This window comes from Betta splendens, chromosome 24 (genome assembly GCF_900634795.4).
Source record: "Betta splendens chromosome 24, fBetSpl5.4, whole genome shotgun sequence".
Lineage (NCBI taxonomy): Eukaryota > Metazoa > Chordata > Actinopteri > Anabantiformes > Osphronemidae > Betta > Betta splendens.
This window is the reverse complement of record NC_040901.2, coordinates 11,902,374-11,928,997: the sequence shown is the minus strand read 5'-3', so window position 1 is coordinate 11,928,997 and position 26,624 is coordinate 11,902,374. Positions and strand designations below refer to the sequence as shown.

Genomic DNA, 26,624 nt, shown 5'->3' with positions numbered 1-26,624 from the left:
GGTCAACCTTTGTGTTGAACTGTGCTCTGGCACTGGTGACTTTAAATCCTGTCTCATCACAAAACGTCCTCAAGCGTTTTTGTGATAGATTTCTGTCATTTGACCAATGATGCGTAGCATTTACTCCTTTTGCCTTGTCTCTCCTTGTTCAGTCTTTCCTGTCCATGGTCAACCTACTCTCCTCGTCCCAGTCGGTGTGGGAGCTGCTGAGCCGACAGCCCCTAGGCAACAAGAGCGAATACAGTCTCAGAGAAATGCCAACCTCCGTTCCTGTGAGTGTTTTTCCTTTGTGTTTCATACTTCATGCAATGCCTCTTTGCGCCATTTGAGGGCATGTTTGCACTTACCTTGACTTCAGACACCACCTACGTGTTTGTCTTTGCTTGTAAAGGCCTCCTCCTAACCCCCATGATGTGATGTATATTTTCCATCCTACGTAGAGTAAATATCCACACTGTTTTCATTTTGCACCATGACCGTATTCTTCAAAGCATCTCATTTCACTCCACAGGATTTGATTGACAGGCTGATTGCTGTGAATTCAGATGCAAAGATTAATTCGCTGTTCCACTATGAGCAGTCGCACACATTTGGCCTGAGGTGAGACTTATATTTTTTCCATATAACTTAACACCAGCGGGAAAGCACACAATATCGGATTAACACCTGATGACTGCACACACATGCATAAACACCAGCACTTGAGCCTCTGGCAATCGCAGACTGACATGGTTCTTTGTGCTTTGATTACTCAGCACTGAAAGGCTGATGAAAGGATTTCTCTAGATAAGAGAAATGGGCTTCAGTGTGTGGGTGTGTTTGTGTTTGTGTTTCTGTATTTGTGAAAAACAGACACCCTAACAAGTGTGAAGGAGGTGAAGAATTGCCTTTAAAAGGACGAGCCATTCCATCTTTGGATTATTGTAAATGGTAAATGCTGCACTGATTGAATTGAAATTATTCGGAAGCATTTAGTAACGTCTATCTGAGATCATTTCAGTAAATTCTGGATTATTTACAAAAACTGCTGCCTTTTCTTGTAATGACCCTGTCGGTCTGAGTCTGTGTCTCGCCTGCTTGGGGGCTCAGCTGTGTCACGTCTGTACAGTAGCACATCTGAGTTGACGTACGCGGGTGTGGTGCGGTGGTGTGTTCGAACGGTGCTGCATTCCTGATGGCTTCTCCTCAAAAGGATTTCTGAATCACAATAGCTGCGACTTGTTTGGAGCCTTGCTGACTCACTCTGTCTGCGCTTGCCAGTCAGCCCACTCTTATTAACCAAGTGAAGCAAAGTGAAAGGAACAAGATGCTCTATTCATCTGCCACCTCGGCTGATGGATTAACTGGCAGGCTCGGGCTCTGAGCCTCTCTGTGGGTCGTTAAACGCAGCATTTTAATATCAAAAAGTTAAGTCAGACCATGTGTTAGGGTCCTCAGTATAACCACAGTGTCTGTGTATGTCTGCTGTCTGAGTTTTTATTAATAGGTACCCTAATAAATCCACTTGTTTACTTTGTTGAAGCTACGTGGCTGATTCATATTCCTAGATTCAGGTGTTTAGAAGCATGTGATTTCCACCTTTCCAACGTAGCTGCTGCAGCTGTAAACCATTGGAAAGACACCAGGGAAAGCTAACTAGCCTTTGAAGTAGGTGAAATAGTTTAAACTCTGAGTTCATGCAGGGCCTCCATCATTAAGCCATCGCTATTAGATAGTGAATACGTGAGCACTGCTTTTCATGTCTCAGGTTGATGGAGGTTCATTATACTGACTGGTATAAGAGCGCTTCTGGTGCAGTTAATGTTCAGATTGCTCCTATGTGCGAATGCTGTGCAGGCAATGCTTCAATGCAGAAAACCATGGACTACAGTAGCTTTGCAGACACCTGACTAAACCACTGCCCGGCCCAGAGTTAGATGCAGCATTTTATTGGCAGGATGTCTGAACGCGTCCAGATCCTTGCATGTTTACTGTACGTTGCACACCGTGCTGTGCTCTCGTATTGCTTTGATGCTGTGGAGAACAGTGTTTCCTGCAGCTTTACTGCAGTGAAGAATAAGACGGAGGAACCCAGGGAAGCGACATGTATTGTTAATGTCGGAGCCCTGCAGAAAACAGGCAAAAATAATTATTCTTCAAATGTTATTGCTCTTGGATTTCATGAACTTTAAAGGCGGTTCACTTGCTCCCCACCAGCTCAGTGCTTTGAAATCCCCTTTTTGACACACATCACATTAGACTTAACCTTCTAACAATTATTTTTATTCTTAGTCTCTTATGTTTCAAAAAGCTTCAGGTATTTTACCTTGGCTTGGTTGTGGAATCCTGGCTTTTTCAGTTTAGTGTTCTTGATTTTCTAAACTTGTTGATGCAACTGTACATGGAAATTAACCCCCCTGATGTAATGCAAGTTTTATGCCAAGTAGGTTCCCTCACACATTGAACTAATCCTTGAAAAGCGGTGCTTGAAAGTAGTTCAGCTTTAAGACAAAGAGACACAGAAAAGTGAAATACAGACGTGGTCGTAAATAGAGAGAGAGCAGAGTTACTGTATGCCCCGGGTCTCATAAAAAGAATGTACTGAAACAAAGGAGCAGCCAGCAGGCGTATTATTAATGTGGTGAGAGGCGTCTGCACTGTAGGGACGCAGCTTGCAGCAGCGAGGGAGCCTGGGTCCTGTTGATGAGACCAGCAGCAGTCGAGGGGGAAACTGAGGATGATTGGGCTTTTTTTTCCTTGCTGCAAGTTAAACAAACAAAAGATTTATTTCAAAGCTGATCCCTGTTGTAGACAAGCCTTCGTTGTGGCTCCGTGTAGATCTTTAGCCAAGAGAGACAACCTGGGCTTCATCCTGGTTTTGTCTTCATCATTTGATCAGATGTCATGTACAGTAGGCCATGTAATGAAGAATCAATAACAGCTTCAAGGTGGTTTTACTCTGGATTGTGTTGTTCATTCTCAAATGTTTGTTTCTTATCAAATGAATAGTACTGTAGTAGTGTAGAAGTGTGTGTTTATGTGCTCTAAATCATCCTTAACAAAGTCAAACCTAAAGATTCGTAATGAACTAATCTAATTGTGACGACACTGGCCCGGTTGTGTAGGTGGAGCTGACCCCAGTGAGAGCTCTAAGTTACAAACCACCAGTGAGCTGCAATCCAGCATTACTGTAAATGTATGTCACAACATGATCTTGTTTTATGTGCACCGCTTTCAGCTAAATGCACTAACCTGCAGCAAAGCACCTGGATGAGAGCAGCTATTATCAGTGGAGCACATAAAATAAAATCAAATACATGAAACGGTAAAAGAATGTAAATCAATGTATGAATGAAATGTATGTGTGATTACTGGAGGCTGGAGTTTCTCAGAAGTTTACCGATCTTTCAGAAGCATCATGTGCAAATTGCAATTTTATGCAAAGTAATATTATTTTGTAATTGACTTCACTTGCATGGACCCAATGCACAGCCAGTCACGTCTGTGAACACGTGGCCACCCAGAAATGTAGGTTAAAGCTCCACCATGCAAAGAGGAGCCATATATAAATTTAATCCGAAGACACTTTCATCTTCTGTGTGCTGAAGCTTATTTAAAGTGGTCTATGGCAAAGTGGAAAACTGGTCTGGAGTCAGACAAGTGGAAGTTGAAAGTCCTGTGGGACATGGTGGATGCACTGAAGAGGAGACTGACCTTCTGGCTCATTATCAGTTCAAAAGCCTGCAGCTGTGAAGCTATGAAGGTGCATTAGTGCCTGGGAGTCAGCAGGTGGCTTGTCTGCAGCAGCTCAAACCCAGTGAAGGATGATAGACGTCTGTGTCAGGCAACGGCGTGATTTTCCTTTGCTCTGGTTTCATAGACTGGGAAACATCAGTTTTACATTTTTCTTGAAATGGTGCTTTATTTCAGGTGTAGACATTTATGTTGTGCTGTTTATGTGATGTGTGAATCCTTGTGTTCCTTCCTACGAAGCCTTTACACACCTCCTGAGTCCACGCTAACTGGAAGCGGGTCTAGTGCTGCTTTTTCTTGGTTTCAAACAGCGAGGTCACGGGGCCTGACAGACTCCCCGCCTCTCGCTGTGCTGCAGTCATTACGAGTGAGTGGAGGTGTCAGTCAAACGGGAGACTGGATGTGAAGCAGCTGCTTCTGAGGCAGAGATGACGAACACGTGCACATGTAAATACTGCAGTCGTACGGTGCTTCGCTGGGCAGTGGATGTGTTTATGGCTGTAGGACTGTGGACTCTAACCCTGTAGGACCAGGACGCTGTTTACAGGTTGTGGGCCATTAGTCTGGACTGAAATAGCTTTTCTGATCATGTTTTCCTTAAACCACAACCCTAATTTATCAGGTCTGATTTGATTTAAACACAAATGTAATGGGAGACTATTAACATTAAATACATGATGTTGATTGATGCCACCCACCACTGACACAAAGGGGGACTTTCTATTAAGAACTTAAATGCTGGTGGGAGACGATGGTGACATCAAGGTTGTGGATCTTACTCTCCCTGTACTGTATGTTCTGCTACTACCTTCAGTGAAGGCGTTGGCCGGAGCAGCAGTCAGATCGCATCCTAAACTCATCCGTTTGTTCACACATGAAGGGCTTTAAGGAGCCTTCCCTCCCTGCGTGGCGGTGGAGCGTGCATCACACAGCCTTTGCACACACTGTTTACTTTGCCACTTTAGTGTCTCAAAACGCTGCTGGAGCTCAACAGCCTGCCTGAGCCTGGTGTCATTACCAGCCACTGAAAATGAACCATGAAGCTTTTCCCAAGGGCCCCTAGTTAACAAAGCTTGCAATTGGCTACAGCAGGCGACTGCGGGGAATATCTTGACTGATCCAGCACCAGCAGACACAAAGCACCAGGGAAACGGACGCTCCGTGAGAACGGGGGTGTTGGCATGTTTTTACTGTCTATGTATGTGTTAGCTTATAGCACTGACTACTCGAGCAGCATGTCTGACTGTCTTTGCATTGTGTGCTGGTGTGCTGCAGGCTGCTCAGCGTGCTCTGCTGTCATCTGGACTCGTTTCTGCTGTTGGAGAGCCAGTACAACATCTGCTCCATGCTGTTGCAGAGCCAGAAAGAGAATGTCATCGAGCTGGACACCAGTGATGGGTATGAAATCGTGAGCACATAAAATGCAGCGCAGTTTGAAATGTGACGTTACCCTGCAATGCGTCTCCTCAATTCAGACCTTTTTAATAGTTGCACACATTCAAATCTCACATTGTCGTTCGCACTTACGTATACTCTCTCCCTAAAAGCTTTTTTCTCCCCCGTGCATCATCCTGATATGACAGACTGCTTTCAAATTTAATCTTTGCTGAAGATGAGAAATTGTTTGTTTGCTTTGTCACAAATAAAATATATAAGGAAGTAAAAAGGCCATTTCTGCAAGAGGCCGCTCAAGAGCCGGTCTCTCTTCGTAATAGGTGGCAGAGCCATGGTTATTGGTTATGAATGGAAATGACCCTGGAAATGCCAACTCACATCACATGTCCTACTGCTGGCTCCATTTCAGAGGATGAGGACTTGTTAATTTATTCTCTAGTCTCCTTTCCTGCCCTCTCATCCCCTCATACCTCCATTATCATCATGGACAGGATCATCTCCTCTCTGCCTCCTCCCCCTTTTTTATTCTGTTCAATGTCATCTAAACTTTACTTTCTGGCATCTCACTTTCTGATTTACTCTACTGCTTTTATCATTTCTGTCTCTCTCAGTCTCATTATTCTTTTTTTTCTTGTCCTTTTCACGATCAGTGACCAAAACAATGAGCCAAACTACTTTGTGGGGACAGTCTGCACGTTTTACTACTTTTAAGAAACCTGAGCCGATGAGAGAAATTACTTTTTTTGTTTTATTCATAAAAAATGTATGCAAATTACATTTGACTGCAAAAAATGCTTTGGGGAAGAGCACTGCACAAGAAAATACTCCCTTTTTATTACCAGTTTAAGGCCAAATTGCTTCAGCTTTAAGAACTATCCACCAAGGCTGACACCCTGCGACCTTAAAGTGCCTTCATAATTGGAATATTCTTGGTTCTTATCTGAAAGTCGAACATGGAAACCTCTCTCTCTTTTCTTCCTAGTTGAAATGGTTTTATGTGATTGTGCAGAAGGAAATTACATGGAAGGATTGACATTTTAATCATTTTGTTTGTGTTTCTGTGCATCTTTGTCTAATCTCTCTCTTGATCAAACCTTTCAGAGCGTTCATTATCGACGGTCTGTCAGTGGAGAGGAATCATGTGCTGGTGCGTGTTGGTGTGGTTGGAGGTCCGTCTGAGAGGAGGCTTCCCCCTCGAGCCCTGCAAGAGGTCAGCAGTAGCAAATCTGTGTTTCAATTGGTTTGTAAGGTTGTATTAACATTGTCTGACTTGATAATATATACAATTATAAAATGAATTTTAAGTGTGACTGTGGTTCTAATCCAACTCTCACAAACTCATCTATTCATTTCCATTTAGAATTTGTGCCACTGGTAATTTAATAATAGATAGAGCCTCTGAGTGACGACCAGCTGCTTGTCATTTCAAGGTTGCAGTCTTATTTACTCAGTATGTTGTGAGATAGATATCAATTATTTAGGTGTTGTTTATGCTGAGTGCATAACAGGAGCTAATTTACACTGAGGTCAAGGAAGGCGTATGAAAGCTTTGTAAAGGGGAGAGTGTGAATTAGTTTAGTGAGTGTTCCCATCTCGTTTCACAGGTCTCTCTCACTCATCTCGCCTGTTACTCAGAGAGAGGTGTTGTAAAACAAATGAAAAGCTAAAGGGTCACAGGGTTTCTGAAATAGAAATACATGCACTACTAATAAATCAGTGAATTTGTTGACGTTACACAGTATAACCTACAGCATCTGTGTAAGTGCCTGTGTCATTATCAAGGTTTGGAACAGAATGAAAACAGTAAATGACCGAATTGTTTAATAACATTACACTATAATGAATGATTGGTGATTAGGTTTCTGTGTCTATTCTTTGAAGGGAGAGCATCCTTATCCCTGGCCAATGTTTTCAAGCTATCCTCTGCCTCAGTGCTACACTTTGGACCCACCAATAATCCAGCACAGCTCACAGGGTACGACCAATGTTGATGAAGGTGTGAATACTAACTTCTATATTGTACAGTGACATAGTCTCTTCTGCCTCAACAGACAATGCAATCAGTGCGTTTCTGGCCTCATCCAAGGACACCGAGCACGAGGAAGCGTGGATGGAGCTCTGCCGGAGACAATACTGTGAAGTTTTAACCTCGAAACCCAACATTCTAACAGGAACAGGTAAGATTCTATAGTGGGTTTATTTGTCGCATACACCAATGCACAGCTTTGTGTGTTTGCTGGAGGTTCTGCTCTCTTCTTATATAAAGGACTGATGTCCAGTGTCCATGTGTCCAACTTAATACTGCAGTGTCCGTGTTCACATCTTACTGATGTAGTTGCACTTGGCAGTAGTGAATATTGTGCATTAACCTACTGTACCAAGCTAGCGTTGGACACAATCAGGTTTAAAGGATTCCAGGCTACTGCCTCATCAGCAAGCCTAAATGTCCTGACCTCAATCCTGTTGGAAAGTTGTGTCCTGACTGACACCCCCCTCTGTGACCTCACTCATAAACACATAGATTTATCCCCGTTCTGACAGCTTCACCCTGACTGACCAGATCTAACCTTGTGAAGGTAGAATTATAGGCAGAGTTGTTGCTTTGGGCAGAATGAGATATGTAGCACATGTGTGAGTGACCAGAGTGTTTCTTCATATTTATGATGCTGTCATGTGAGTATATGTACATGTCTGATCTGATATCTGATATCACCGAGCACTAGTCCTGATATTCATTACTGTAGCATTTAAAGCTCATCATCCGAGCATTGACACCCTTTATGAAATCGCAGTAACACCTACATTTTCAATGTAGGAGTTAATAGCTGTGATTCAAGAAGGACAAAAATACGCAGCAGTGAACGAGGCCTGGCAATCTGTGATTAATGCATGCAGTATCCTGTACCATGATTGCTTCCTTTCATCAGTACACTGCTGAATTTAGCCTATTAAAGCATCCACTCTCCTCTCTATGGCGCTCATTTAAGTCTTTTCACTGGAGAACCATCACGATCACGATTTTATTATCTGTTGAGCTGTACAAGTGCTAATTTATTTGGCAAGTCCTGAAACCTAGCATTTTTTAAGAAACATGAAAAGGAAACCTCTAGTTGTGGAGAGAAAGACGCAGAGAATATTGATATAATGAAATGAATGAAACTGGCTGAGGCTGCACTAGGCATCCCAGCATTAACATGACTTCAGCCTAATCTATAACATGCTGAAATAACAGAAGACAGAAGATGTGATAGGAGGATGCTGAGTGGAGGATGTCACCAGGAGCACAATGAATCAGCTCTGTGAGGACTAAGTCTTCCTAATATTCTACTGTACAACGAATTAGTGCAGATATGTCTCTCTCAAAGTAATACATTAAAAGTGAAATGAGGCTCTTCTACCTCCTACAGAAACGTGCTGAACTGTTTTAGAGATGTGTTGTGGGAGAGATGTAATATTTAAATGGCCGTGAGTGGTTTATTTGTAGAGCAGTAGGATACAATCCCGAAGTCAGCGGGGAGCTGGTGCGAGTGTTTTATTCAGCCAACCATAATCTCTGGAGACGTGTCACACATGTTGGGCTGATTTCATTTTTCCATTCATTATTAATGTATAGACTTTAATATTCTCTGTGGCGTACAGGAGATCTGTCAGAGCCAGCTGGTGCACGTCACAACAGTTGGACCACATGCGAGTTTGTGGTGGCTAAGGTCTGTCTGTTCCCTCCTCAGTGCTAGCTGACTTCCTGGAGGAGGTTGTGGCTCATCTGTCCAGCTCTGCCGCAGATTGTTTCTTCTCTCCGGCTCAGTACAAAGGTCAGTGCGAAAGTAAGAAACGTTCACTTTTCTTCCTGACAACTTGGACAAAGGGAAAACTAGAGGGCACTCTGGACCCGTGAACTGATACCGAGTCCTTGTAACTCGGACATGAACCTGACTACAGTCTTTTCCTCTTACTTACTGTACATTCTGGCTGTGAAGGTTACATTTAAACATAGCCTTCTGTATAAGACAAAGGTGTCTAACCACAGCTGATCCAAATAATCTGCACTGGGAAGGGAACACAAGCCAAACTGTGGCTGTTGTGGACCAGGGTTTATATGCAGTAAGACAGTAGTTCAGCTGATTCACTGAGAGAAAGTCAAAGAATGCTGTTGACTTTGACTGAGGATACTGCTAAGCAATGAGAAGAGCGCCATCTGACTGTACGTCCCCTGAATGAGGACGCCGGACACTGAGGCAGCCATGAAGCTGATGAGCTGTCCTGACTGAAAAACTTCCATTCCACTGGGACGGTCCCTGTGGAGTAAAGAAGCTGAGATTCCTCCTCACTTTCAAAAGAGTTTTGTGCCCCAGGTTGAAATGTGTGATGTTCAAATGAGTTAATGATTTCAGCAGGTTTGCTTGTTTGGTAGCCAGTGGGCTAAACAAGCTGATCAGTCTGACGGCAGTCAGAAAGGAAAAAAATGCTAATCCGTGATACCAAGAGAACCTTGAAAACCTCCTGGAGGTACATCACTAAGTGCTAATTGCATATTTATTGGTTTTGATTTACATAGTTCTCACTTCTGACGTAAACAAAAATGAATGTTCTGTCTTTTTTCCACTTAACATTCTACAGCAACGCCGGACAAAACGTATCAGATATGACATTAAATGAAATAATCACAACACACAGACGGTGACCGGTTACTCATGCTTCTGCGTAACAGGATTTTACCAGCACATGAACAGATGCATGTTGTCCAGTGTGCTGCAGGACAGTGCGGAGGTTGTGACCCGTTACGTTCTGACCTCGTGAAGACCCAGTGACCAGCGTGTGACAGACCGTTGCTAAGACGTCTCATCGTGAGAGTGTTTCTCAGTTTTATCTCTCATGGCCACAGTAAAAACCTTTCCAGTCTTCACCTGCCAGCTTGTGTGTCAGACTGTTCCGTAAAGGCTAAATGCATCGTAAAAGCACTGCTGTTATGTAGCACTCTGCTTCCCTAATGGACGAAGGCCTCAGCACTCCTCGTCCCATCAGCTGTGGCCCTGGCCTGGCCTGGCCTGCCCTCGCTGCAGCTTAGGTGGCTGTCTTGCCCAAGGACTCTTCAAAGTGCCAGCTCTGTGATTAGTGGCCATCTTGCTCTGTCTTTGAGCCACATCAGCCCCACGGCAGCGCTCCTGTGTCACCGTGTGTGTAGTTAGGCTCTTGGCTCTGCACATTTCAAGGACCACCCATTGTCCACAAGAGGATTTGTGGCAGTCGAGTGCTTTTCATTTTAGGCCAACGGGCTTGTGTCTCACCTGAACGTGTTGTTTACGGGCTTCGCGTGAACTTGAAAAAGTTCCAGTGCCGCAGTGTCAGTGAGGATCAAGTAGCAGAATGAAAATTTCTATCAAGAATAATCTTAAATGCTCCTGTTTGCTTCACTGAGCTCAACAGAGGCAGCAACTCTTCTTTTCTCTGCAGGTCCCAGAGGTACATGTAGCACCTTGCTCAGCCATGACGACCTTTGCTAACGGCTAAACCACCCAATGTTATGCATTCCCACTGAATTAAACAGCAAAGGAAATGTGGCCCGTTGTGGTCGTAGCTTGTTTCTTAGATGATGTAATAGAAAACATAATCCCCCAGAGCAAACCTTTAGCTCTAAATATGCAGTAACTCAATTACATATTAACTAATGCTAAAACCGTCTAGTGGCTGCTCATGTTCCAGGCAAATACAGTAGTTAATTAATTAGAAAGTGATTTAATCCTATTCATTGTTTCACATTAAGTCAAATTTGACTGTTACACTGGAACCGTCAGATGCTGTTAAAAGAAGAAAAGTGGCAGCTGTGAACAACTAAAGTCATCAGTTTTTGCTGTGCATCACTTCTACAACTCATTCATTTCTATATCATCATATGTGTGTAATATTACTGTATCTAATACTGTCCATAAGCTGCCACACCAGGGTCAGCAACACAACTGGGCCACTGCACATCCGGTATTAGCACAGTTTAAAATGAGAGGAGCCGGTGAAGCGACGCGAGAGCTGGAGGTCGGCTCTGACTGCGTGATGTGCAGTATTTCCATGTCTTCAGCTGCAAACCTGGATGAGGCGACACAAAGTGAAGCTCTGCAGCGGCGCCGAGCAAGGCGTCCAGCAGCAGCGTGGTCACAGGTCATGCTGCGCAGCACCCGGGCAGCGCTGCCACATGACTTACAGCAGCAGACAGTGGATGTGGCTTCTGAAAGCATCACATTAAAGGAGGCTTTGGAAGGAGTGCGTCGCATGTGTGCGCCGTCCTTTTATTTATAATGCATCTCCCACTAAGGATCAAACGGGCAGTGAAGACGGAGGCTTTGCTCCACAGTGTATGGGATGACTTTCATCAGCGCTGCCTCTAAAGGCGATCAGTACAAAGGCAGAGCTCATCCGAGGCGCTGATGAAGAATCTGATGCGCTGCTGCTGAACATGCTCTTATTCTGTGCGTAATTAAGTGGTTCTTATTGGATTGTGTGTGTTTGGGTGTGTTTGCATGGGCCTGCGGGTTAGTCCACTCTGACTGCACCTTCAGCCGCTCTGCCCCACTCCAGCGGTCCTATTGTATGGAACGAGCAGACTCATTTGCCAAGTATTAACCTCTGTCAGTTCACTGTTCTGAGCTGTATCTCCTCACCCTTCATGGCCCTGACTCCTGAAGGCAGCCGCGCAGCAATCTCATTTATTTCTGCTGCCTGTTGAAATTGGACAGCTGGAAGCAAAGACTGCTTCTTTATGCGACTGTTACATCCTAACATATCAGACGGAGACCTGCTCGGAATACGGAGCCGTCCTTTAAATCGATTTTCGTCCCGTTCTGCTTTGGTTAAACCGTCTTTTGCTTTGTTTCAGGATAACTCTGCATCTTCTCTGCCACGTGGTGAGAATCGTGCAGAGGTTCAGACTTCCTCTATAGATGAGCGTATACTAGTGTTTTCAACTCAGTCGTACAGTTTTTGTTAAAGTCTTCATTTATTTGTAGACGTTGTTCACAGAAAATTCTCCCTTAACGTGTCTGGTACAAAGACTGGAGTCCTTAATTCAGCAGTTCTGGGTTCGATTCCCGGAGGCGGCCCTGGTGCCTTTCTGTGTGGAGTTTGCACGTTCTCCCCGTGTTTGCGTGGGTTCTCTCCGGGTTCTCCGGCTTCCTCCCACAGTCCAAAGACGTGCATTAGGTTGATTAGCTTCTCTCCATTGCCCGTAGGTGTGAGTGTGTGAATGAATGGTTGTCTGTCTATGTGTTGCCCTGCGATGGACTGGCGACCTGTCCAGGGTGTACCCTGCCTCTCGCCCGTAGCCAGCTGGGATAGGCTCCAGCACCCCCGTGACCCCGCACTAGGGAGTAAGCGGTTCAGAAAATGGATGGATGGATGGATAGACAGTAATTGTCATTATCAGTCAGAGGTTTTTGATGTTAGTACTGTCTGTACGTCTCAGGGAAAACACTCTGATGGGCTGTGATTAAACCTCTTTTAGTGCCAACGCTGGGTTGTTGCTACAGTATCATAAGTACAGTATGTTGCATCTACTGTATTATCATTTCTCTACTGCTCGTCTGTGAAATGGATTTAAAGGTTTCCTGCCTCTGATCTGATATTAATTGGTGAAATCTCCTCATTATCTTACCACAATCTGTCAGAAGGAGGCTCCATTAGCACAAATGTACTGTAGTAATATTGTTTCCCCAAAGGCAGGAATTATTATTCAAAACAAAATATTACTTATCCTTCAGATATTGCTCCATTTATCACTGTCTGCACGCAATTACAACTGTAGGTTCAAAAACTAATATTCTTTTATTATTCACAGTTAGTGAGGCTAAGGTTCCGTGAGAGCAGCGTGTGGATCTGAGGCTGCGCCGTCTCACTACTCTGTGGTATCTCCTGAAAGTCCCGAGATAAAGAACTTTCTCACAAGGCTCAAAATCTCATATTGCATTTTTTCCCCTCTGCTTCTCTGAACCATTAAAGTGCCGCTGTGAAATTACCGAAGTGACGGCTGCTTTTAAACTGCCAGCTACAAAAGTTCTGAGGACGTACAGGGGGACTGCACCTGCGCCGGGGCTGGTGTTTTTCTGTTCTGAGGGTGAGACGTTCTGTAGGGGTGTAATAACCACTTTTCTGCTTTGATCGCCTTGTTTTTCAGCCGAGGAGACGAGTGTGAAGGCTGTTGAATTGTCCTCTGTGGAGCAGCTGGGGATCCACACCTGCGTCAGGTAAGCAAGGCTTCCGTGGTCTAACGGCAGCAGCACACCTGCAGGACGGGGAACCGGCTGTGTTCTGTGATAACTAAAGCCAATATGCTGGGTAAACAACCTACAGTACCGTCCTTCCTTCTCCACTCTGTTCAGCCTTCGTGCATCCAGACACATGTGCAGTCTCAGTTCTCCCACCTTGCTGCTGTGCTCCACCTGCTGCAGAGCCTAACTGTTCTCCTGCTGCTCCCTTTTCACTTTAATGATGCCAGTGTGCATAATACCTGAGATGTTTTTTATTTTTCCATAAGCAGGGCCTCTGACTCATTACTGTTCTCAGGCTGCCCATTCCCTCTTCAATGGGACCCTCCTGGACTATTACATAGTAGTTATAACTCTCCTCACGACACCTGCCCTGAAGAGCTCTGCAGCTGAAAACCTTCAAATCATTATTAGATGCATGTTTGCAGTATACAGCACATGATGAATCCTTCTGGGTTTGTGCATGAGGACTTTTTTATTTCTCCAGCTTTATTTTATTTGTCTCATGGCAGAACGGACACTGAACAGCTGTAACTCTCTGCTGTAGAAATACAATGTAATTATTGAAAAACAAACCATGGACGCATGGTTGCGAATCACAATGTCTTGTTGTGTCTTTTTTCCACAGATATGGCCGCAATCTCAGGCTGCTGAAAGATGATGATGTCCATGACCTGACGCTGCTGATGAAGCACGTAAAGAGCCTCCTGTCCACACAAAGAGTGAAAACATCCTCAGGCCTCAGCATCCTTTATAGAAACCTCATCTGCAGCAGCACCTGCTGTTCTGAGTTGGATTTACCTATCGATCACGCTAGTATAAAACAATTATTCTGTCCCTCATAGTCAAACTTTGTCAACAAGCTTGCTTCAGTGAAGGTCGCAGTATCTCACATAGGAAACCAGTGTCACTCTGAGAGGACTTGACAGATAGTGTCCATCTCTGTCGGCTCAACACATTATCTTACTCGATCTGTGTCTGTCTGAGGAGCCGAGCCTTGTGGGGTTCCAGACACATGCTGATAAGCCTCCTTTTTCCTTAACAGAGCTTCTTTTGTATGCTGACAGCTGAGTGACATTTTCTCTATAAAGGAGCAATAAGACTGAGATCCCTCAGCTCATATAAGGAAATGATCTTAGTGACCAAATGGCAGAATGACTGCGTGCAGCTTTCTACTGTCACTGCAACTGTTCAGCAGAGAGACAAAAGATGATGTAACTAAAACATGAATGTCCTTTAAAGAGAGGGTTTTAAATGAATATGGCTCATCATACTAGAGCTCTGATTTATTTAAAATGATAATGAGTAAATGAGGCTTGATTGCCACAGCACGTCCATGGGTGAAGCGAGCCAGCTATGAAATAAACCAACTGTTGCACTTCTTCAGAAACAGTGGGTCCAGTCAACGCTTCTCTTTGTCCTGATGGATTTAAAGCTGACTGTCGCTCCTGAAGTTAAAATTCAAATCCTACATTTTCCTGCCCTTTCATCAGCAAAGCGACGCAGTTCAAAGCCCTTTGTGCCCTTGAAGATGTGAAGATCCAGAACCAGCTCTCAGAGGGCAGCTGTTTGTGAGTCTCTTTCCAAAGTCAGGAGTGGACTTCACATCTCACTTCCTCTTCACATGTCACTTGCCCTTTAGATATCACTTAGTGGTTTTAGCTTCACCAGACATCATGGAGCTGATTTTACTGTTTGCAAGTACAAAGATAGTAAATCAGTCTCCGTGTGTTTCTGTGTATTTAATCCTCATGTAGGCTCCATAACCTAACACACATCCTCCTGCTGTTCCTGTATGTTTAATAAGCTGCCCATTGGGGGGTAAATTATATCTGAACAGGTTGGCAGCCTGATATCTTTATCACCTGCAGCTACTATTAACAGGGATGTAAACATGAAACATTCATAAGGAAAGACACTAATTAGTAAGCAGTAATGCGGATTTCAGGGAAAGTCCTTAATCCATTAAAGAATTAATTAAGTAGCAGAGTGAACCGAGTCAGGACTTGTGGATTTGTATGCCTCTGCTGGTGCTGGTACTCTTTAACTCTGGACCTCAGTAGCTCAGCAGGATGAGTATCCAGGCCACGACTGGTTGGTCTCCACGATGTTCCTCATCATGGCTGGAAATGTGGACCGCTCTCTCTGCCTGTTACTCGACCTCTCCTCTCTGCTCGTCTCTGCATTCGTCTGGCCGGCGAGGATACACGCCTCTGTGAGTCTGAGCGCATGCAAATGCAACGTCTGAGCGACAATAGGTAGGGTTTAAATATGCAGCACATTAAGATGCATGACATGTGTGGCGGCGACAGTGAATTTCTGCACATAGCAATTAGAGTCCAGCTACAGCGTGTGGTCGATTCAGCCAGTGTCACAGACAACAGGAGAGCGGTGATGAAGCCAACGTCTGGCTTTGCTTTGTTTGAACATCCTCCCGTAGTCCTGGTAGTATCACCTCATTCAGAGCTCTGCTGTGGAACTAAAAATGTGCTGCTTGTCGTGTCAGGTCCACGTTCCTGTGGAAGTGGCTGAATCAGCCGTCCTTCCTGTCTACTGGTGCACGGCCCACTACGTGGAGATGCTGCTGAAAGCCGAGCTTCCTCTGGTCCACTCGGCCTTCAGGATGTCTGGGTTCACCCCATCCCAGGTACCAGCCAGACTCTATAAACGCTCCACTCATTTCTGTGCTGATCACTTGTTTACGCCTCAGACGTGGAACCGGCCAGCCGGTACCGGCATCATCAGTGAGCGGAGCCATTCCGGTTTTACAAACAGAATTTATGTTGTATATGTGTAAAGATGAGTGCGCTGCTTGATATGCGTTGTAAACTTGGCCATTTGTTACCAATGCTGAAGCGCTTTATGACCTCTGCATCACTTAGCAGGGATCATTTAGTAGCTCTGAGTGAGGCCATTAAAAGTTTTTTCTATCTGTCAAAGTCTATAACCTCTAAAACAGAGTTTACTGCTGCTGCTGTACGTGTGCGTCTGTGCACTGACTTAACCCACACAACAGGGACTCCTCGTTTAATGGGGTCACTTCTGCACGAGATGGTTTAGTTACAGGTAATTCATAGACACTAAAGACAGGAAGTCAGACTAAATTCCTTTTTTCTACAATTTACTCTGTACTTTTATCCTACTTTGACTTTAGTCGACTTAAAAACTCCAAGTACAGCTTTGACATTGGATGTTTATAGCAGTTAGATCTTTGCACTTTGGTACTTGATTCTTTTCACTCAGTCGTCTCTCTCTCTCAAACAATGATTTCTCACCTTGAAGACGCTTGCGTTTGATCCTGTCGTCTGCAGTTGGCGGCTGCGCGTCGCTGCTCATAAGACTCGCTACATTTGCATCAAAGACGTGAACTTTGCGTCTCCACAGCGGAATAATAAGCAAACATGCAGCTCATCTCGCCGCTCTTCAAGGTGATAATGGGCACCTGTTTGTCAGTCAGGAATGGAAATATATATTACAAAAGCTTTAAAAGCCTGACACAGCAGCAGTGGCGCATCCTGCACCTGCTTTATAAACCTGACATTCAGACAATGAAAGCTGTTTGCAAGTATGATCCGTATTTGGATGCAGGCCAAAGTCACATTAAACCACAAAACGACAACGCATGTGAAACAGCACCGTGGGGAGAGGAGGAGCATCTGACAGGATATGATTGTAGCGTCAGCGGCAGCATGTTGTAGATAGGATAAATGAGTGGAACCGTGGGAATAAGGAGTGTGCGTCCCCTAATGAATGACTTGGATGCTGCTTTTGTTCTGCGGTGGTGGGAGCATGATGCAATGGGACTGTTGCCGTGACTTAAAGCCAGTGAGCGCTAACACGCAGCCCTGCTGCAGCCCTCAGAGGCAGGCTCTGATAACTGAGCGAGGCGGCTGCTGTGACCTGACCTGCTCAGATTATTAATAGCTCTGAAAGCCTGTTTATAGCAGAAGGAAGATGAAGTAAAGAGTATTGGTAGAATGCAGTCTCAGTCACCTTTGACCCAGAGTCCCAGCTCACAGGAACAGAAAGGGAGGAGCGTTTTGCCACTTTAAGACAGACCTTGAAGGCATTTCTAATCAGAGAGCGTACAGTATGTGGAGCTCTGCCTGGTGGGTTAAATAATGGCTGTTCTATGACAACACACATTAGGATGTCAATATTTTCATTAGCCTATAGCTGAGGAGGGGGGTAATAGGATAATGTGTTTATGGAGCATAAGTGGAGCTTGTTTGTATGCGTGAGCAGAGTAGATGATTATTGGCATAACAATTAGATGGATTCTATATCACATTATTGTGTCACACGCTTTAGTCCAAATACCTGCAAATCACTTTCCACCAGAAACTATAAAAGTGCACACACCTGCAGACTCAAGCGTGTGCGTCTGCTCATGAAGCTGCACACGTGCTTTAGTCAGTAAAGTCTGATTACACTGGATGAGTTAGCGCTTCAGGCAGGACTTGAACAACAGCTCAGGCTCCGTCAGATGGTCTGAAATGACTGTAATTCCAGCTGCTGGGGCTGATTTGACATCATGCGTTGGACCAATCATAACATGACTGAGGCGCGACGCAGTGCTGTGAGGCGGCTGGACTCCTTTTCTCTCCATACTGTACTCAGGTACTTTGTGTTCTTTTCACTGGGAACGGACTGAAACCCCTTTGAATCGCTGCATTAATAGCACAGATCTCAACTCAGTCATCAGCTGGAAAAATAAACATTAGCATGCATCCACTCGTCTCTTTGTCCCCTAATCCCACTTCAATATTCTCCACTGTTGTGAGCTATCATGGTTCGTTCTCAAAGTAAATCCGTTTTCAGAAAGATTCAATTATAAAAGCTGATGCAGCAAAGGAAGGCGTGTTTGGAGAGATGAGGGCAGAGCATGATCGTACAGCCCAGTGAGGTATTAGTCATTACTGATTAGAATAAATGGATGCAATACTTAGAAGCATTCAGATCATTATGGTTTCATGATCTACAGTACATCACTGCACCGCTGCAGACTGAGAGTCTGACTTTAAGGCATGAATAGACATCCATTCTTTAGCTGTTACGTGTTCGTATGAAGCATGAATGTGTGACAGTCATTTAAAATCTGGCAAATTCTGGGTTTTAAGAATTTTATATGTTTGATTTTATTACGACAACCATTAAGTCGACCGTTTGGTTTGAGTGGATTAGTTGTGAGTTTACTTTAACTGTTTGAGCTGCTTTGCATTTCCTTCACGCGTCTCAAAGCCGACATCCTTCCACGGGTTCGATCTCGATGCCGTTTGGCTCTGTCTCCTCACAGATGTGCCTCCACTGGCTCACTCAGTGTTTCTGGAACTACCTGGACTGGACAGAGATCTGCCATTACATCTGCACCTGCGTGGTGATGGGCTGCGACTACCAGGTTTACGTGTGCGTGGCCGTTCTCCGGCACCTGCAGCCCCACATTCTGCAGCACACGCAGTCCCAGGGGCTGCAGGTCTTCCTCAAGGTAAGTCACCGTCACGCTATCCAAATGCTCATGCTTTCACATGTTCAAAAGGCCAAAACGGGACATGTTGCAATATACTGTATAAATGAATGCATAGATAAATGTAACTAGTGGGTTTATGCATTAATATCAGCATGTATGTATTATTTATTTATAATCAGGTCATTTCTTGTCTTCATGAATTAAAGAGTGGCCCCAGAAACTTTACAAACGTTCCAACGTCACTGTCTCCAAGACGCCGACTTTACTAATTCCCAGAGCAAAATTAGACCCCAGCGTCGGGAATGAGACACGACCTGACATGAAGCACTCATCGACATTACTTATTAAGCATTTCGATCTATCTCGGCTGATAGCTTTGGTGTTAACATTACCATGAGCTGCTGCTGACAGTTTTAGAGAATAGAAGATCCGTTATCTGAGGAAGCGGTCCTAATGAGCTGTGGCATCAGATACTCTGTGTGTGTGTGTGTGTGTGTGTGTGTGTGTGTGTGTGTGTGTGTGTGTGTGTGTGTGTGTGTGTGTGTGTGTGTGTGTGTGTGCGTGCGTGCGTGCGTTTGTGTGTGTGTGTGTGTGTGTGTGTGTGTGTGTGTGTGTGCGTGCGTTTGTGTGTGTGCGTTTGTGTGTGTGTGCGTGCGTTTGTGTGTGTTGTGTGTGTGTGTGTCTGTGTGTGTGTGTGTGTGTGTGTGTGTGTGTGTGTGTGTGTGTGTGTTGGAGGGAGACAAACTCAGACTCTGCCCTGAGCTGAACTGTTGAAAGTTTTCGACGTGCCGGTTTGCATTTGACATCTTTATCTGTCTCGTCTCCTCTGTCTCTCTGAGGGAACAATGTGGAGAAGGTATTTCACCAGACGGATGCTGGCTTTTTTTAACCGTGACACACGCTCTCACCCTTTTACACTCCTCCTGTCCCACTAGGAGCTGTATCTATATTTCATCTAAATTAAAATTCGAGGTGACTCGCTCGTTGCGTTCTCCGGGTCTGGCTGAAGTTTTACTGCAGTGGAGCTAAAATGGTGTCGTAGGAGGAAGAGAAGACAGAAACGTTTAATACCGGATCGGAACACAAACAGAACCATCAAGCTTCTATCTGTCACTGTGGGTCTGTGTTGGTAAAACTAATCATTAGTAGGAGATGATCCATGATTAGCTTAGTGTGAAAATAATTGCATCTTTTATTTCCTGGTATTCCGTGCTTAACATTGGACCCAGGTTGATGTATGCATCCACACATTCATCAGTAAAAGTACATTTATGCAGCGGCTTCTGGTTCAGAACCGCCTGTGTGAGCTAAATGTCAGAAATATTTACGCTTTACCGGTTTCAGAATCTTCACTCTTATTAAGGGGGAACTAAACCGTTGAGATGAGTCTCCAAACATATTATTTGTGTTCTCACAGCAATGTGTTCTCATTATTGTTATTTACCTCCACCAATAACCTGTAATTAGAGTCCACAAAGGCACTTTCTCCAAAGTGATGATGGAATATTACAGTGCTGAGGAAGAAACGACAGGAGTCATTAGACGGAGGCTTCCTTTAAGCGTCCTGACCTGGATAATGACACATTGCTCAATCACGGTCGTTACTCTGCTGTTGTTCTGGCTGCAGCATTTCTGCTCACTGATGAGGCCACTCGCAGCATAATGCTTAGCAGGTACTGTATCTCGCTGTGCTGCAGCCTCGCTTTGTCCACCGGGCCTGGTGTTGTCATGACAGATGCACAGCGGCTCCGGCACTAATTATGGCGGCCAAAATTAAATTCCCAACGAATGAGCCAAATCAAATGTTCATTTCTCTTGTACGAGTTTTAAAACAGTGACGACCCAGTTTGCTATAGAGGCGTCTGCATGTTCCATACAAAACAGTTTTGTTTTGAAATAATGTACACTTGACCACCACAGAGTGAAGCCGGCTGTGAACTGACTGAGGTCTAATCTGCATCCTCTTCCCCTGCAGGAGCAGCCGATCCTCGGCTTCAAGGTCAGCACCTACCTGGACTTCATGGAGGGACTGGAGCGGAGCTACAGGAGCACTGTCCTCGCTGACATGATGAGCATCCGAGGCCCTGTCAAGTAGGAAGCGGGCGTGAACCTGGTCAGAGCAGAACGGCTTCCGTCTGCTTCAAAGCCTGGGGTTTGGTTCTGATGTAGAACGATCCCGTAAACGTCTTGATGCTAAACGCATTGTGTTGATCTGAATCTGTGCAGCATAGAACCGGGGGAACCTGACTCCACGCCACAGAACGGGACCTTATTACTGCTCACATACTATGAAAACAAACGGACTGATTGTTCTCTGAAGAACTGTGTGTGTGGTTTTATGACACAAGTTACACTTTGAGCTTTTCATCAACTTGTAAAGAAACATTTTTCATTCATGTATTTTTCATACAGTGTAAATACTAATTCAGAAACTGTTAGACGGGAGGATCTGAAACGTGTTCATTAAAGCTGGCGATGGATGGGACCGGGCTTTGGAGTTTCCATGTGCTCGTGGTGATGCACAGCGTTGGTACCAGGACACGCAACAAGGCATCACACACGCTTGTGTTTGTGCACTCATGCAGGTCTTCACATGAAAGATGCATGAGGGGCGTATCGTGTGATCAAGCTCATTAGTAAACACAGCCCTTCTCTCCCTCCTGCTCCGTCCTGTTGTCCCTCCTCAGACGCCGGTGAGGTCTGAATAATAAACGTGCTCATCACAATCATCCATCTCTCTCCCAACAGTTTTGTTTCGCGGCTCTCACAGAGGTGGTGTTTAACAGTGGGACGACCGCGTCTGGCGTTTAGCATCACTTCACGCGCGACATTTCACCTCTGAAGGTTTTTAACATGTGAGTCACAATGTATTGAACCTGGAATTGAACTTTGCAGCTGAATTAATGAGCGCGTTGGCCACTTGGGGACCGGCACAACAAGCCCAACAACATAAACACGCTTTACTTGTTATGGGCTGAATGTGCAAAGCGTCTGTTTATGCTTCCAGCAACATTAGAGTGTGACCAGATTCACAACTTTCCTGAAAACAGAGGGTTTGTTTTCTTTATTTCTGATGGATGGACAGGCTGGGCTAGCGAACCTAGCTAACCTAGCGAACCTGGCTAACCTAGCGAACCTGGCTAACCTGGCGAACCCAGCGAACCTGGCTAACCTGGCTAACCTGGCGAACCTAGCTAACCTAGCGAACCTGGCTAACCTAGCGAACCTGGCTAACCTAGTTAACCTGGCGAACCTGGCTAACCTAGAGAACCTACTGTAGCTAACCTGGCTAACCTAGCGAACCTGGCTAACCTAGCGAACCTAGCTAACCTAGCTAACCTGGCTAACCTAGCAACGCTAGCTAACCTGGCTAACCTAGAGAACCTACTGTAGCTAACCTGGCTAACCTAGCGAACCTGGCTAACCTAGCGAACCTAGCTAACCTAGCTAACCTGGCTAACCTAGCTAACCTCGCTAACCTACTGTAGCTAACCTCGCTAACCTGATGGAGGCTGCTGTAGCTCACAGCTGAGCTGGCAGGTTAAATAATGATGGGAAGCTCTGCTCTGCCACTGACACTGGCTCAGTCACTCACTCTGGTTCCGTACAGAAGAACAAACCCGTGTTCCACCCACACTAACTCAGCGACAGGAGCTGTGAAGCGAGACCCTCGGCTCTCGCCAGCGTTCACCTCCAGGAGTCGACGCTCCACATCAAGGCTTCGCCCGTCGCGCTTTGATTATGCTGTTTGAAAATGCAGCGTGGCCTCAGGTCTGCTCGTGCTAAACACCAGAAAACCTAATAACAAGTTTAATGTGGCGCAGAGCGCGTGCCTCACAGGCCGTTTGTCTTCGCTGTAGGTGAGTAAAAATGGAAGGAGCTCCTCAGGTAAACGTGCAGGTGTCACCAGGAAGCGCCTGCGGGAGGTTTTCAGATGATTTGTGCCTCAGCTGCTGTCATGGATCCTCATTGATCTAATGGATCCTAATGGATCCTCATTGATCCTTATGGATCCACAGGGTTCAGCTGGACTTCACCTTTGCTTCGCTAATCAGTTGGTCAAAGCTGGGAGGCTCTTTGTCAATTAAACCCTATCGCTGCTGACTCAGCAGATTGATGCTTGTCTTCACAGTCTGCTTCGTGGACAGAGACACTAGTTTAGAGCAGTGATGGAATCAGGGAAATGGTTGAGCTCATATCAGACGTCGTCAGCTGGACCAACGATGCTGAGGCAGAGAACTGTGGACCAACCTCTCCCTCCACTTGTTTTACTCTGTGAAACTGAGAGACGACTTTGCTGAGAGAAGTGGCCGTTCTAGCTGCTGGATGTGAAGCGCTTTGACGTCGAAACAGGCCACTCCACATTTGATGAATCCAAGCTTGTGCAGTCAGGGGACGTCTGACCCCTTTTTCTATCAGCCTGGCAGTGGAGCAGCTTCTGCATCAGAGCAGGGGACAGACGACCTTTTTACGCAAAGACACAACAGAGAGTTTCTCCCTGGAAAAAGAAAAGAAAGGGCTGTGAACGGGAGGATTTAGATCCAATAGAGCCACAGTTCAGTATCAGGTTCTGTTTTACAGCCTGGATCTGATATTTCACTGTGTTCTACTTATTTATCATTCTGGACAAATCACCGACAGCTGAAACAGCATGAAGTCTTAAAATCTGCTTTGTCTTTGTTTACTAGCGGATCCTTTCATTTTCAAGTTCAACAGATCAGAACCACAATGCAACTGCTGCGTTCCGTTACTCACCATGAAGCAGAGGAATGAGTTTTAATGCTGGTGATAATGCAGCGACGTGTTCAGGCAGCAGCATCTGATTCGGTGCTGGACTGAGTCACGAACATCAAGCTGCACTTTTATGACTTTAACTAAGGAACTGCACCACTTCCGGTAATCATAAATTTGATTTTTTAATTCTCTCAGGTTCTAAGCCTTCTGTGTGAAGTGGATGGAGATGATTCCATGGCCTGAACTCCACTCTCCACCTCACATTGCTATTTAGTGAGCGACCCTCAGACCTGAGCTAAATGAGACTCTCCACTTACTCCGCTGATGAACTAAGTGGCCTCTGGCTGTGCCTCGGAGACGTAACAGAATAAAACCCGGCCTCTCGGCTCTGACGCCTCGCGCTGCGAGCCTCGAGGGGCTTCGTGTCGGACTGTAATTCATCTATGAAACGCGGTTCGCTCACAGAAGTGGCCGATGTGAAACGCGAGCGTCGAGGACGACGTAACTGTGGACGAGTGGAGGCGTGAAGTGGTTTCCCTCCGCGTGGAGCCTGAAACGGTGCAGGTGGAGCCATGAAATCCTGCCTCCAGCTTAAAACCGAGGCTCTGAATCTTTCATGGGAGCTGTTGAATGAATGGCAGCATGTGTCCGTTCACTACAGCACAGCAGAGTAGACGCTGTTAAAGCACCGGGGTCGGGTCCGACCCGCTCAGGGTTCGGAACCGCCGCTCAGACAGCTGCTCCGTCTGTTTGACCTCCGCTGGACGTTGACGCCGACCCACCGTTCGTCATCCACAAAGCGACTCCTTAATTGGGACGTAATGAGTTGTTTATCTCAATTAGCGGTGAAAACCTCGTTAACGCAGCACGACCTCACAAGCGGATCCGGTTTAGAGGCGATGGCTATAATGGCAACCTTTACTGTATAATGATCTGTTGTGCTGTTGATCTTGATTATAGATTTTTGTAAGTGACAGAAAGCAATTTGAAGGCGGTAATTGGTGCTAATTAGGCTGATTAGCTCAGCACCTTGCTCCACTCAACCTGCAGCTCTTCTCTTTATTGGCTTTTATCTTGCAGATGTTCATTCTTCTCAGTTTGTAGTTGCCACCGATTCTTTGATTGGCTTCAGCGTTTTCCCACCCGCTCCTCTGGTTCTCATCTGCAGCTCCTACATTTGCTCTTATGTTATTTTCCGTCGTCAGGTTTTAATCCGCATCTTTTTATCTTTCATTACGGGTTCGGTTCCGGCGGCTTGTAGCTTCGCTTTTCCAGCCGCTCCAATGCTTTTGTTTGCAGCTTCTGTGCAGAAACCCAATTTTAGTGGCCAGAGATGTCATATTTTGATCATTGTGTATGCATGCGCTGTTGTGTCGGAGCAGCTTTGTGCTTAAGGGACTTTTGTATTAGCATTTTCCATTTGCTATGGTCAATATTTACCACAACAGAGCGTATTGTTCATTGTGTGCATGTGAATCAGTCGACTTTGGGAATTTAGAGCTTAATGATGCGCTGCTGTTGAAGGCTTATTGATGATAATAATTCAGAAGTCTCTAATAAAGACGGCATCACAGTTTCACAGCCTCTTTTCATGACAACCCAACGTTAAGGAATCCTCTCCTAATCTTAGTTCTGGGCGCGATGAGAGGCGCTGCCTCCTGCTCTGGTTTGGAATGCATGCTACGAGCCGAGTCCCTCTGCCCAGACCTCGCTGCTATCTGCCCGCCGCCTGTCAGGCGCTGAGAGAGACAGGGGAGAAATGCGCAGAATAATAATTCCCATTCACACTCTGCATGGACACAAAGCCCTGCACGCGCTCCGGCCCAGCTGCCCTCGAGTCCGTGGAGCGGCGTCGGCCTCCTAATCCCCCTCGCTTCCATAATGTCCAGTCTACTGCTACGTGAATAAACAGGACACAGCAACAGTCCTAAGGCTCTGCTTTACCCCGAAAACGGGCCTCAAATTAACTTCGCCTTCAAGGCCTTCAAGGCAGTCGCAATTTGGAAACAACGTCTAAAACGAATGCTTTTTTCATCCTGATGTGGTTTCAGTCGTAACTTCCTTACTGGGGTGTGATCCTGATTTCATTAACATGTGCGAGTTCACTACTGATGGTCTCAGTTCCACATCTGTGCACGGATCAACGTCTGTGAGGAGAAAATGTCTAAATCCAGTTCATTTGACTGCTTCTTACTGGTCATGATTGACAGAGGAGCGGTTCAGCGGCCTGCGTCTAATTACAGGAACAGGCCAGAGTCAAACGCTATTAAAGCCTCAGTAGCCGTCGTTATGAGGAGCAGCCTCTCTGACACTGTGCTCTCACTGATCTCATGTCCTGCATCGCGCTGAGGCCACCGTTTCCAAACACACCATTTCTAACTCAAATCATCTGCGGTGAAAAGCTGAGAATTTGAAACGAGACAGACTCCTAAAAACGTTGATGCTAATTAAAGTGGGAATGTGCTTCTGTCCAATAAATAGATGATTAGATTTAGATTGAACGCGTTGAATAAATGAAGCGTTAAATTCAGATTTCTGCAATATGCAAATATGTAATTACGTTCCCTATAAAACATATTTGCTTTTGGGGTTTAGTTGTATGGAAAAGTCACTTTAGGGACCAGGGTTGGTCAAATCAGTGTTGAACAGCATGCGAGTGAGGACGGTCATGATTTGTGTATCAAGACAAAATAGAAACTGATCAAGGCTCCACTGCATCGGCTCTTTGGTCCAGGTCACAGCTGGATTCTAATCCTCTTTACAGATGTGCTGCCATTTACTGCCCAATGACCTGCGCATTCATTCAAGCACTACTTAGAATTAAATCTAGTCAAACTCTAAACGCTCACTCTTTCAAAAGTGTCAGAAATTATCAACAATGTTTATTCAGTTTTGAGCCTGTTTGTTTAGTATTTGGCTGCTTCACAACGTAGAGACATGGTTTTAGTGTGAAAACGGGGCTTTACTACTGTAGCTAATCACACACGCCACAGTTCCTTCCTTTGATTGAAGCGACAATCATTTGATGAAAGCCGAGCCCCACTCGC

At 45.4% G+C, this 26,624-nt stretch overlaps 1 protein-coding gene across 6 annotated transcripts in view; it reads left to right on the top strand.

The window, feature by feature from the left end:
* The window catches only part of tbc1d32 (TBC1 domain family, member 32), a 31,923-nt gene extending 10,347 nt beyond the window's left edge, over nt 1-21,576 (top strand). For 2 of the 6 annotated variants that reach the window (XM_041069425.2, XM_029141486.3), the window contains exons 23-35: nt 153-272; nt 512-600; nt 5,008-5,130; nt 6,229-6,337; nt 7,009-7,102; nt 7,179-7,304; nt 8,856-8,939; nt 13,286-13,355; nt 14,005-14,120; nt 15,437-15,591; nt 15,883-16,023; nt 18,673-18,861; nt 20,819-21,576. In XM_041069425.2, the coding sequence (XP_040925359.1) occupies nt 153-272; nt 512-600; nt 5,008-5,130; nt 6,229-6,337; nt 7,009-7,102; nt 7,179-7,304; nt 8,856-8,939; nt 13,286-13,355; nt 14,005-14,120; nt 15,437-15,591; nt 15,883-16,023; nt 18,673-18,861; nt 20,819-20,938 (1,536 nt within the window). In that variant the 3' untranslated portion in view covers nt 20,939-21,576. Of the gene's footprint in view, nt 1-152; nt 273-511; nt 601-5,007; nt 5,131-6,228; nt 6,338-7,008; nt 7,103-7,178; nt 7,305-8,855; nt 8,952-13,285; nt 13,356-14,004; nt 14,121-15,436; nt 15,592-15,882; nt 16,024-17,888; nt 17,997-18,672; nt 18,862-20,818 lie in introns of those variants that run through there. The other 4 variants (XM_041069424.2, XM_041069421.2, XR_005897288.2 and 1 more) reach the window with 3 other exon arrangements.
* Nucleotides 21,577-26,624: the final 5,048 nt, after the last annotated feature.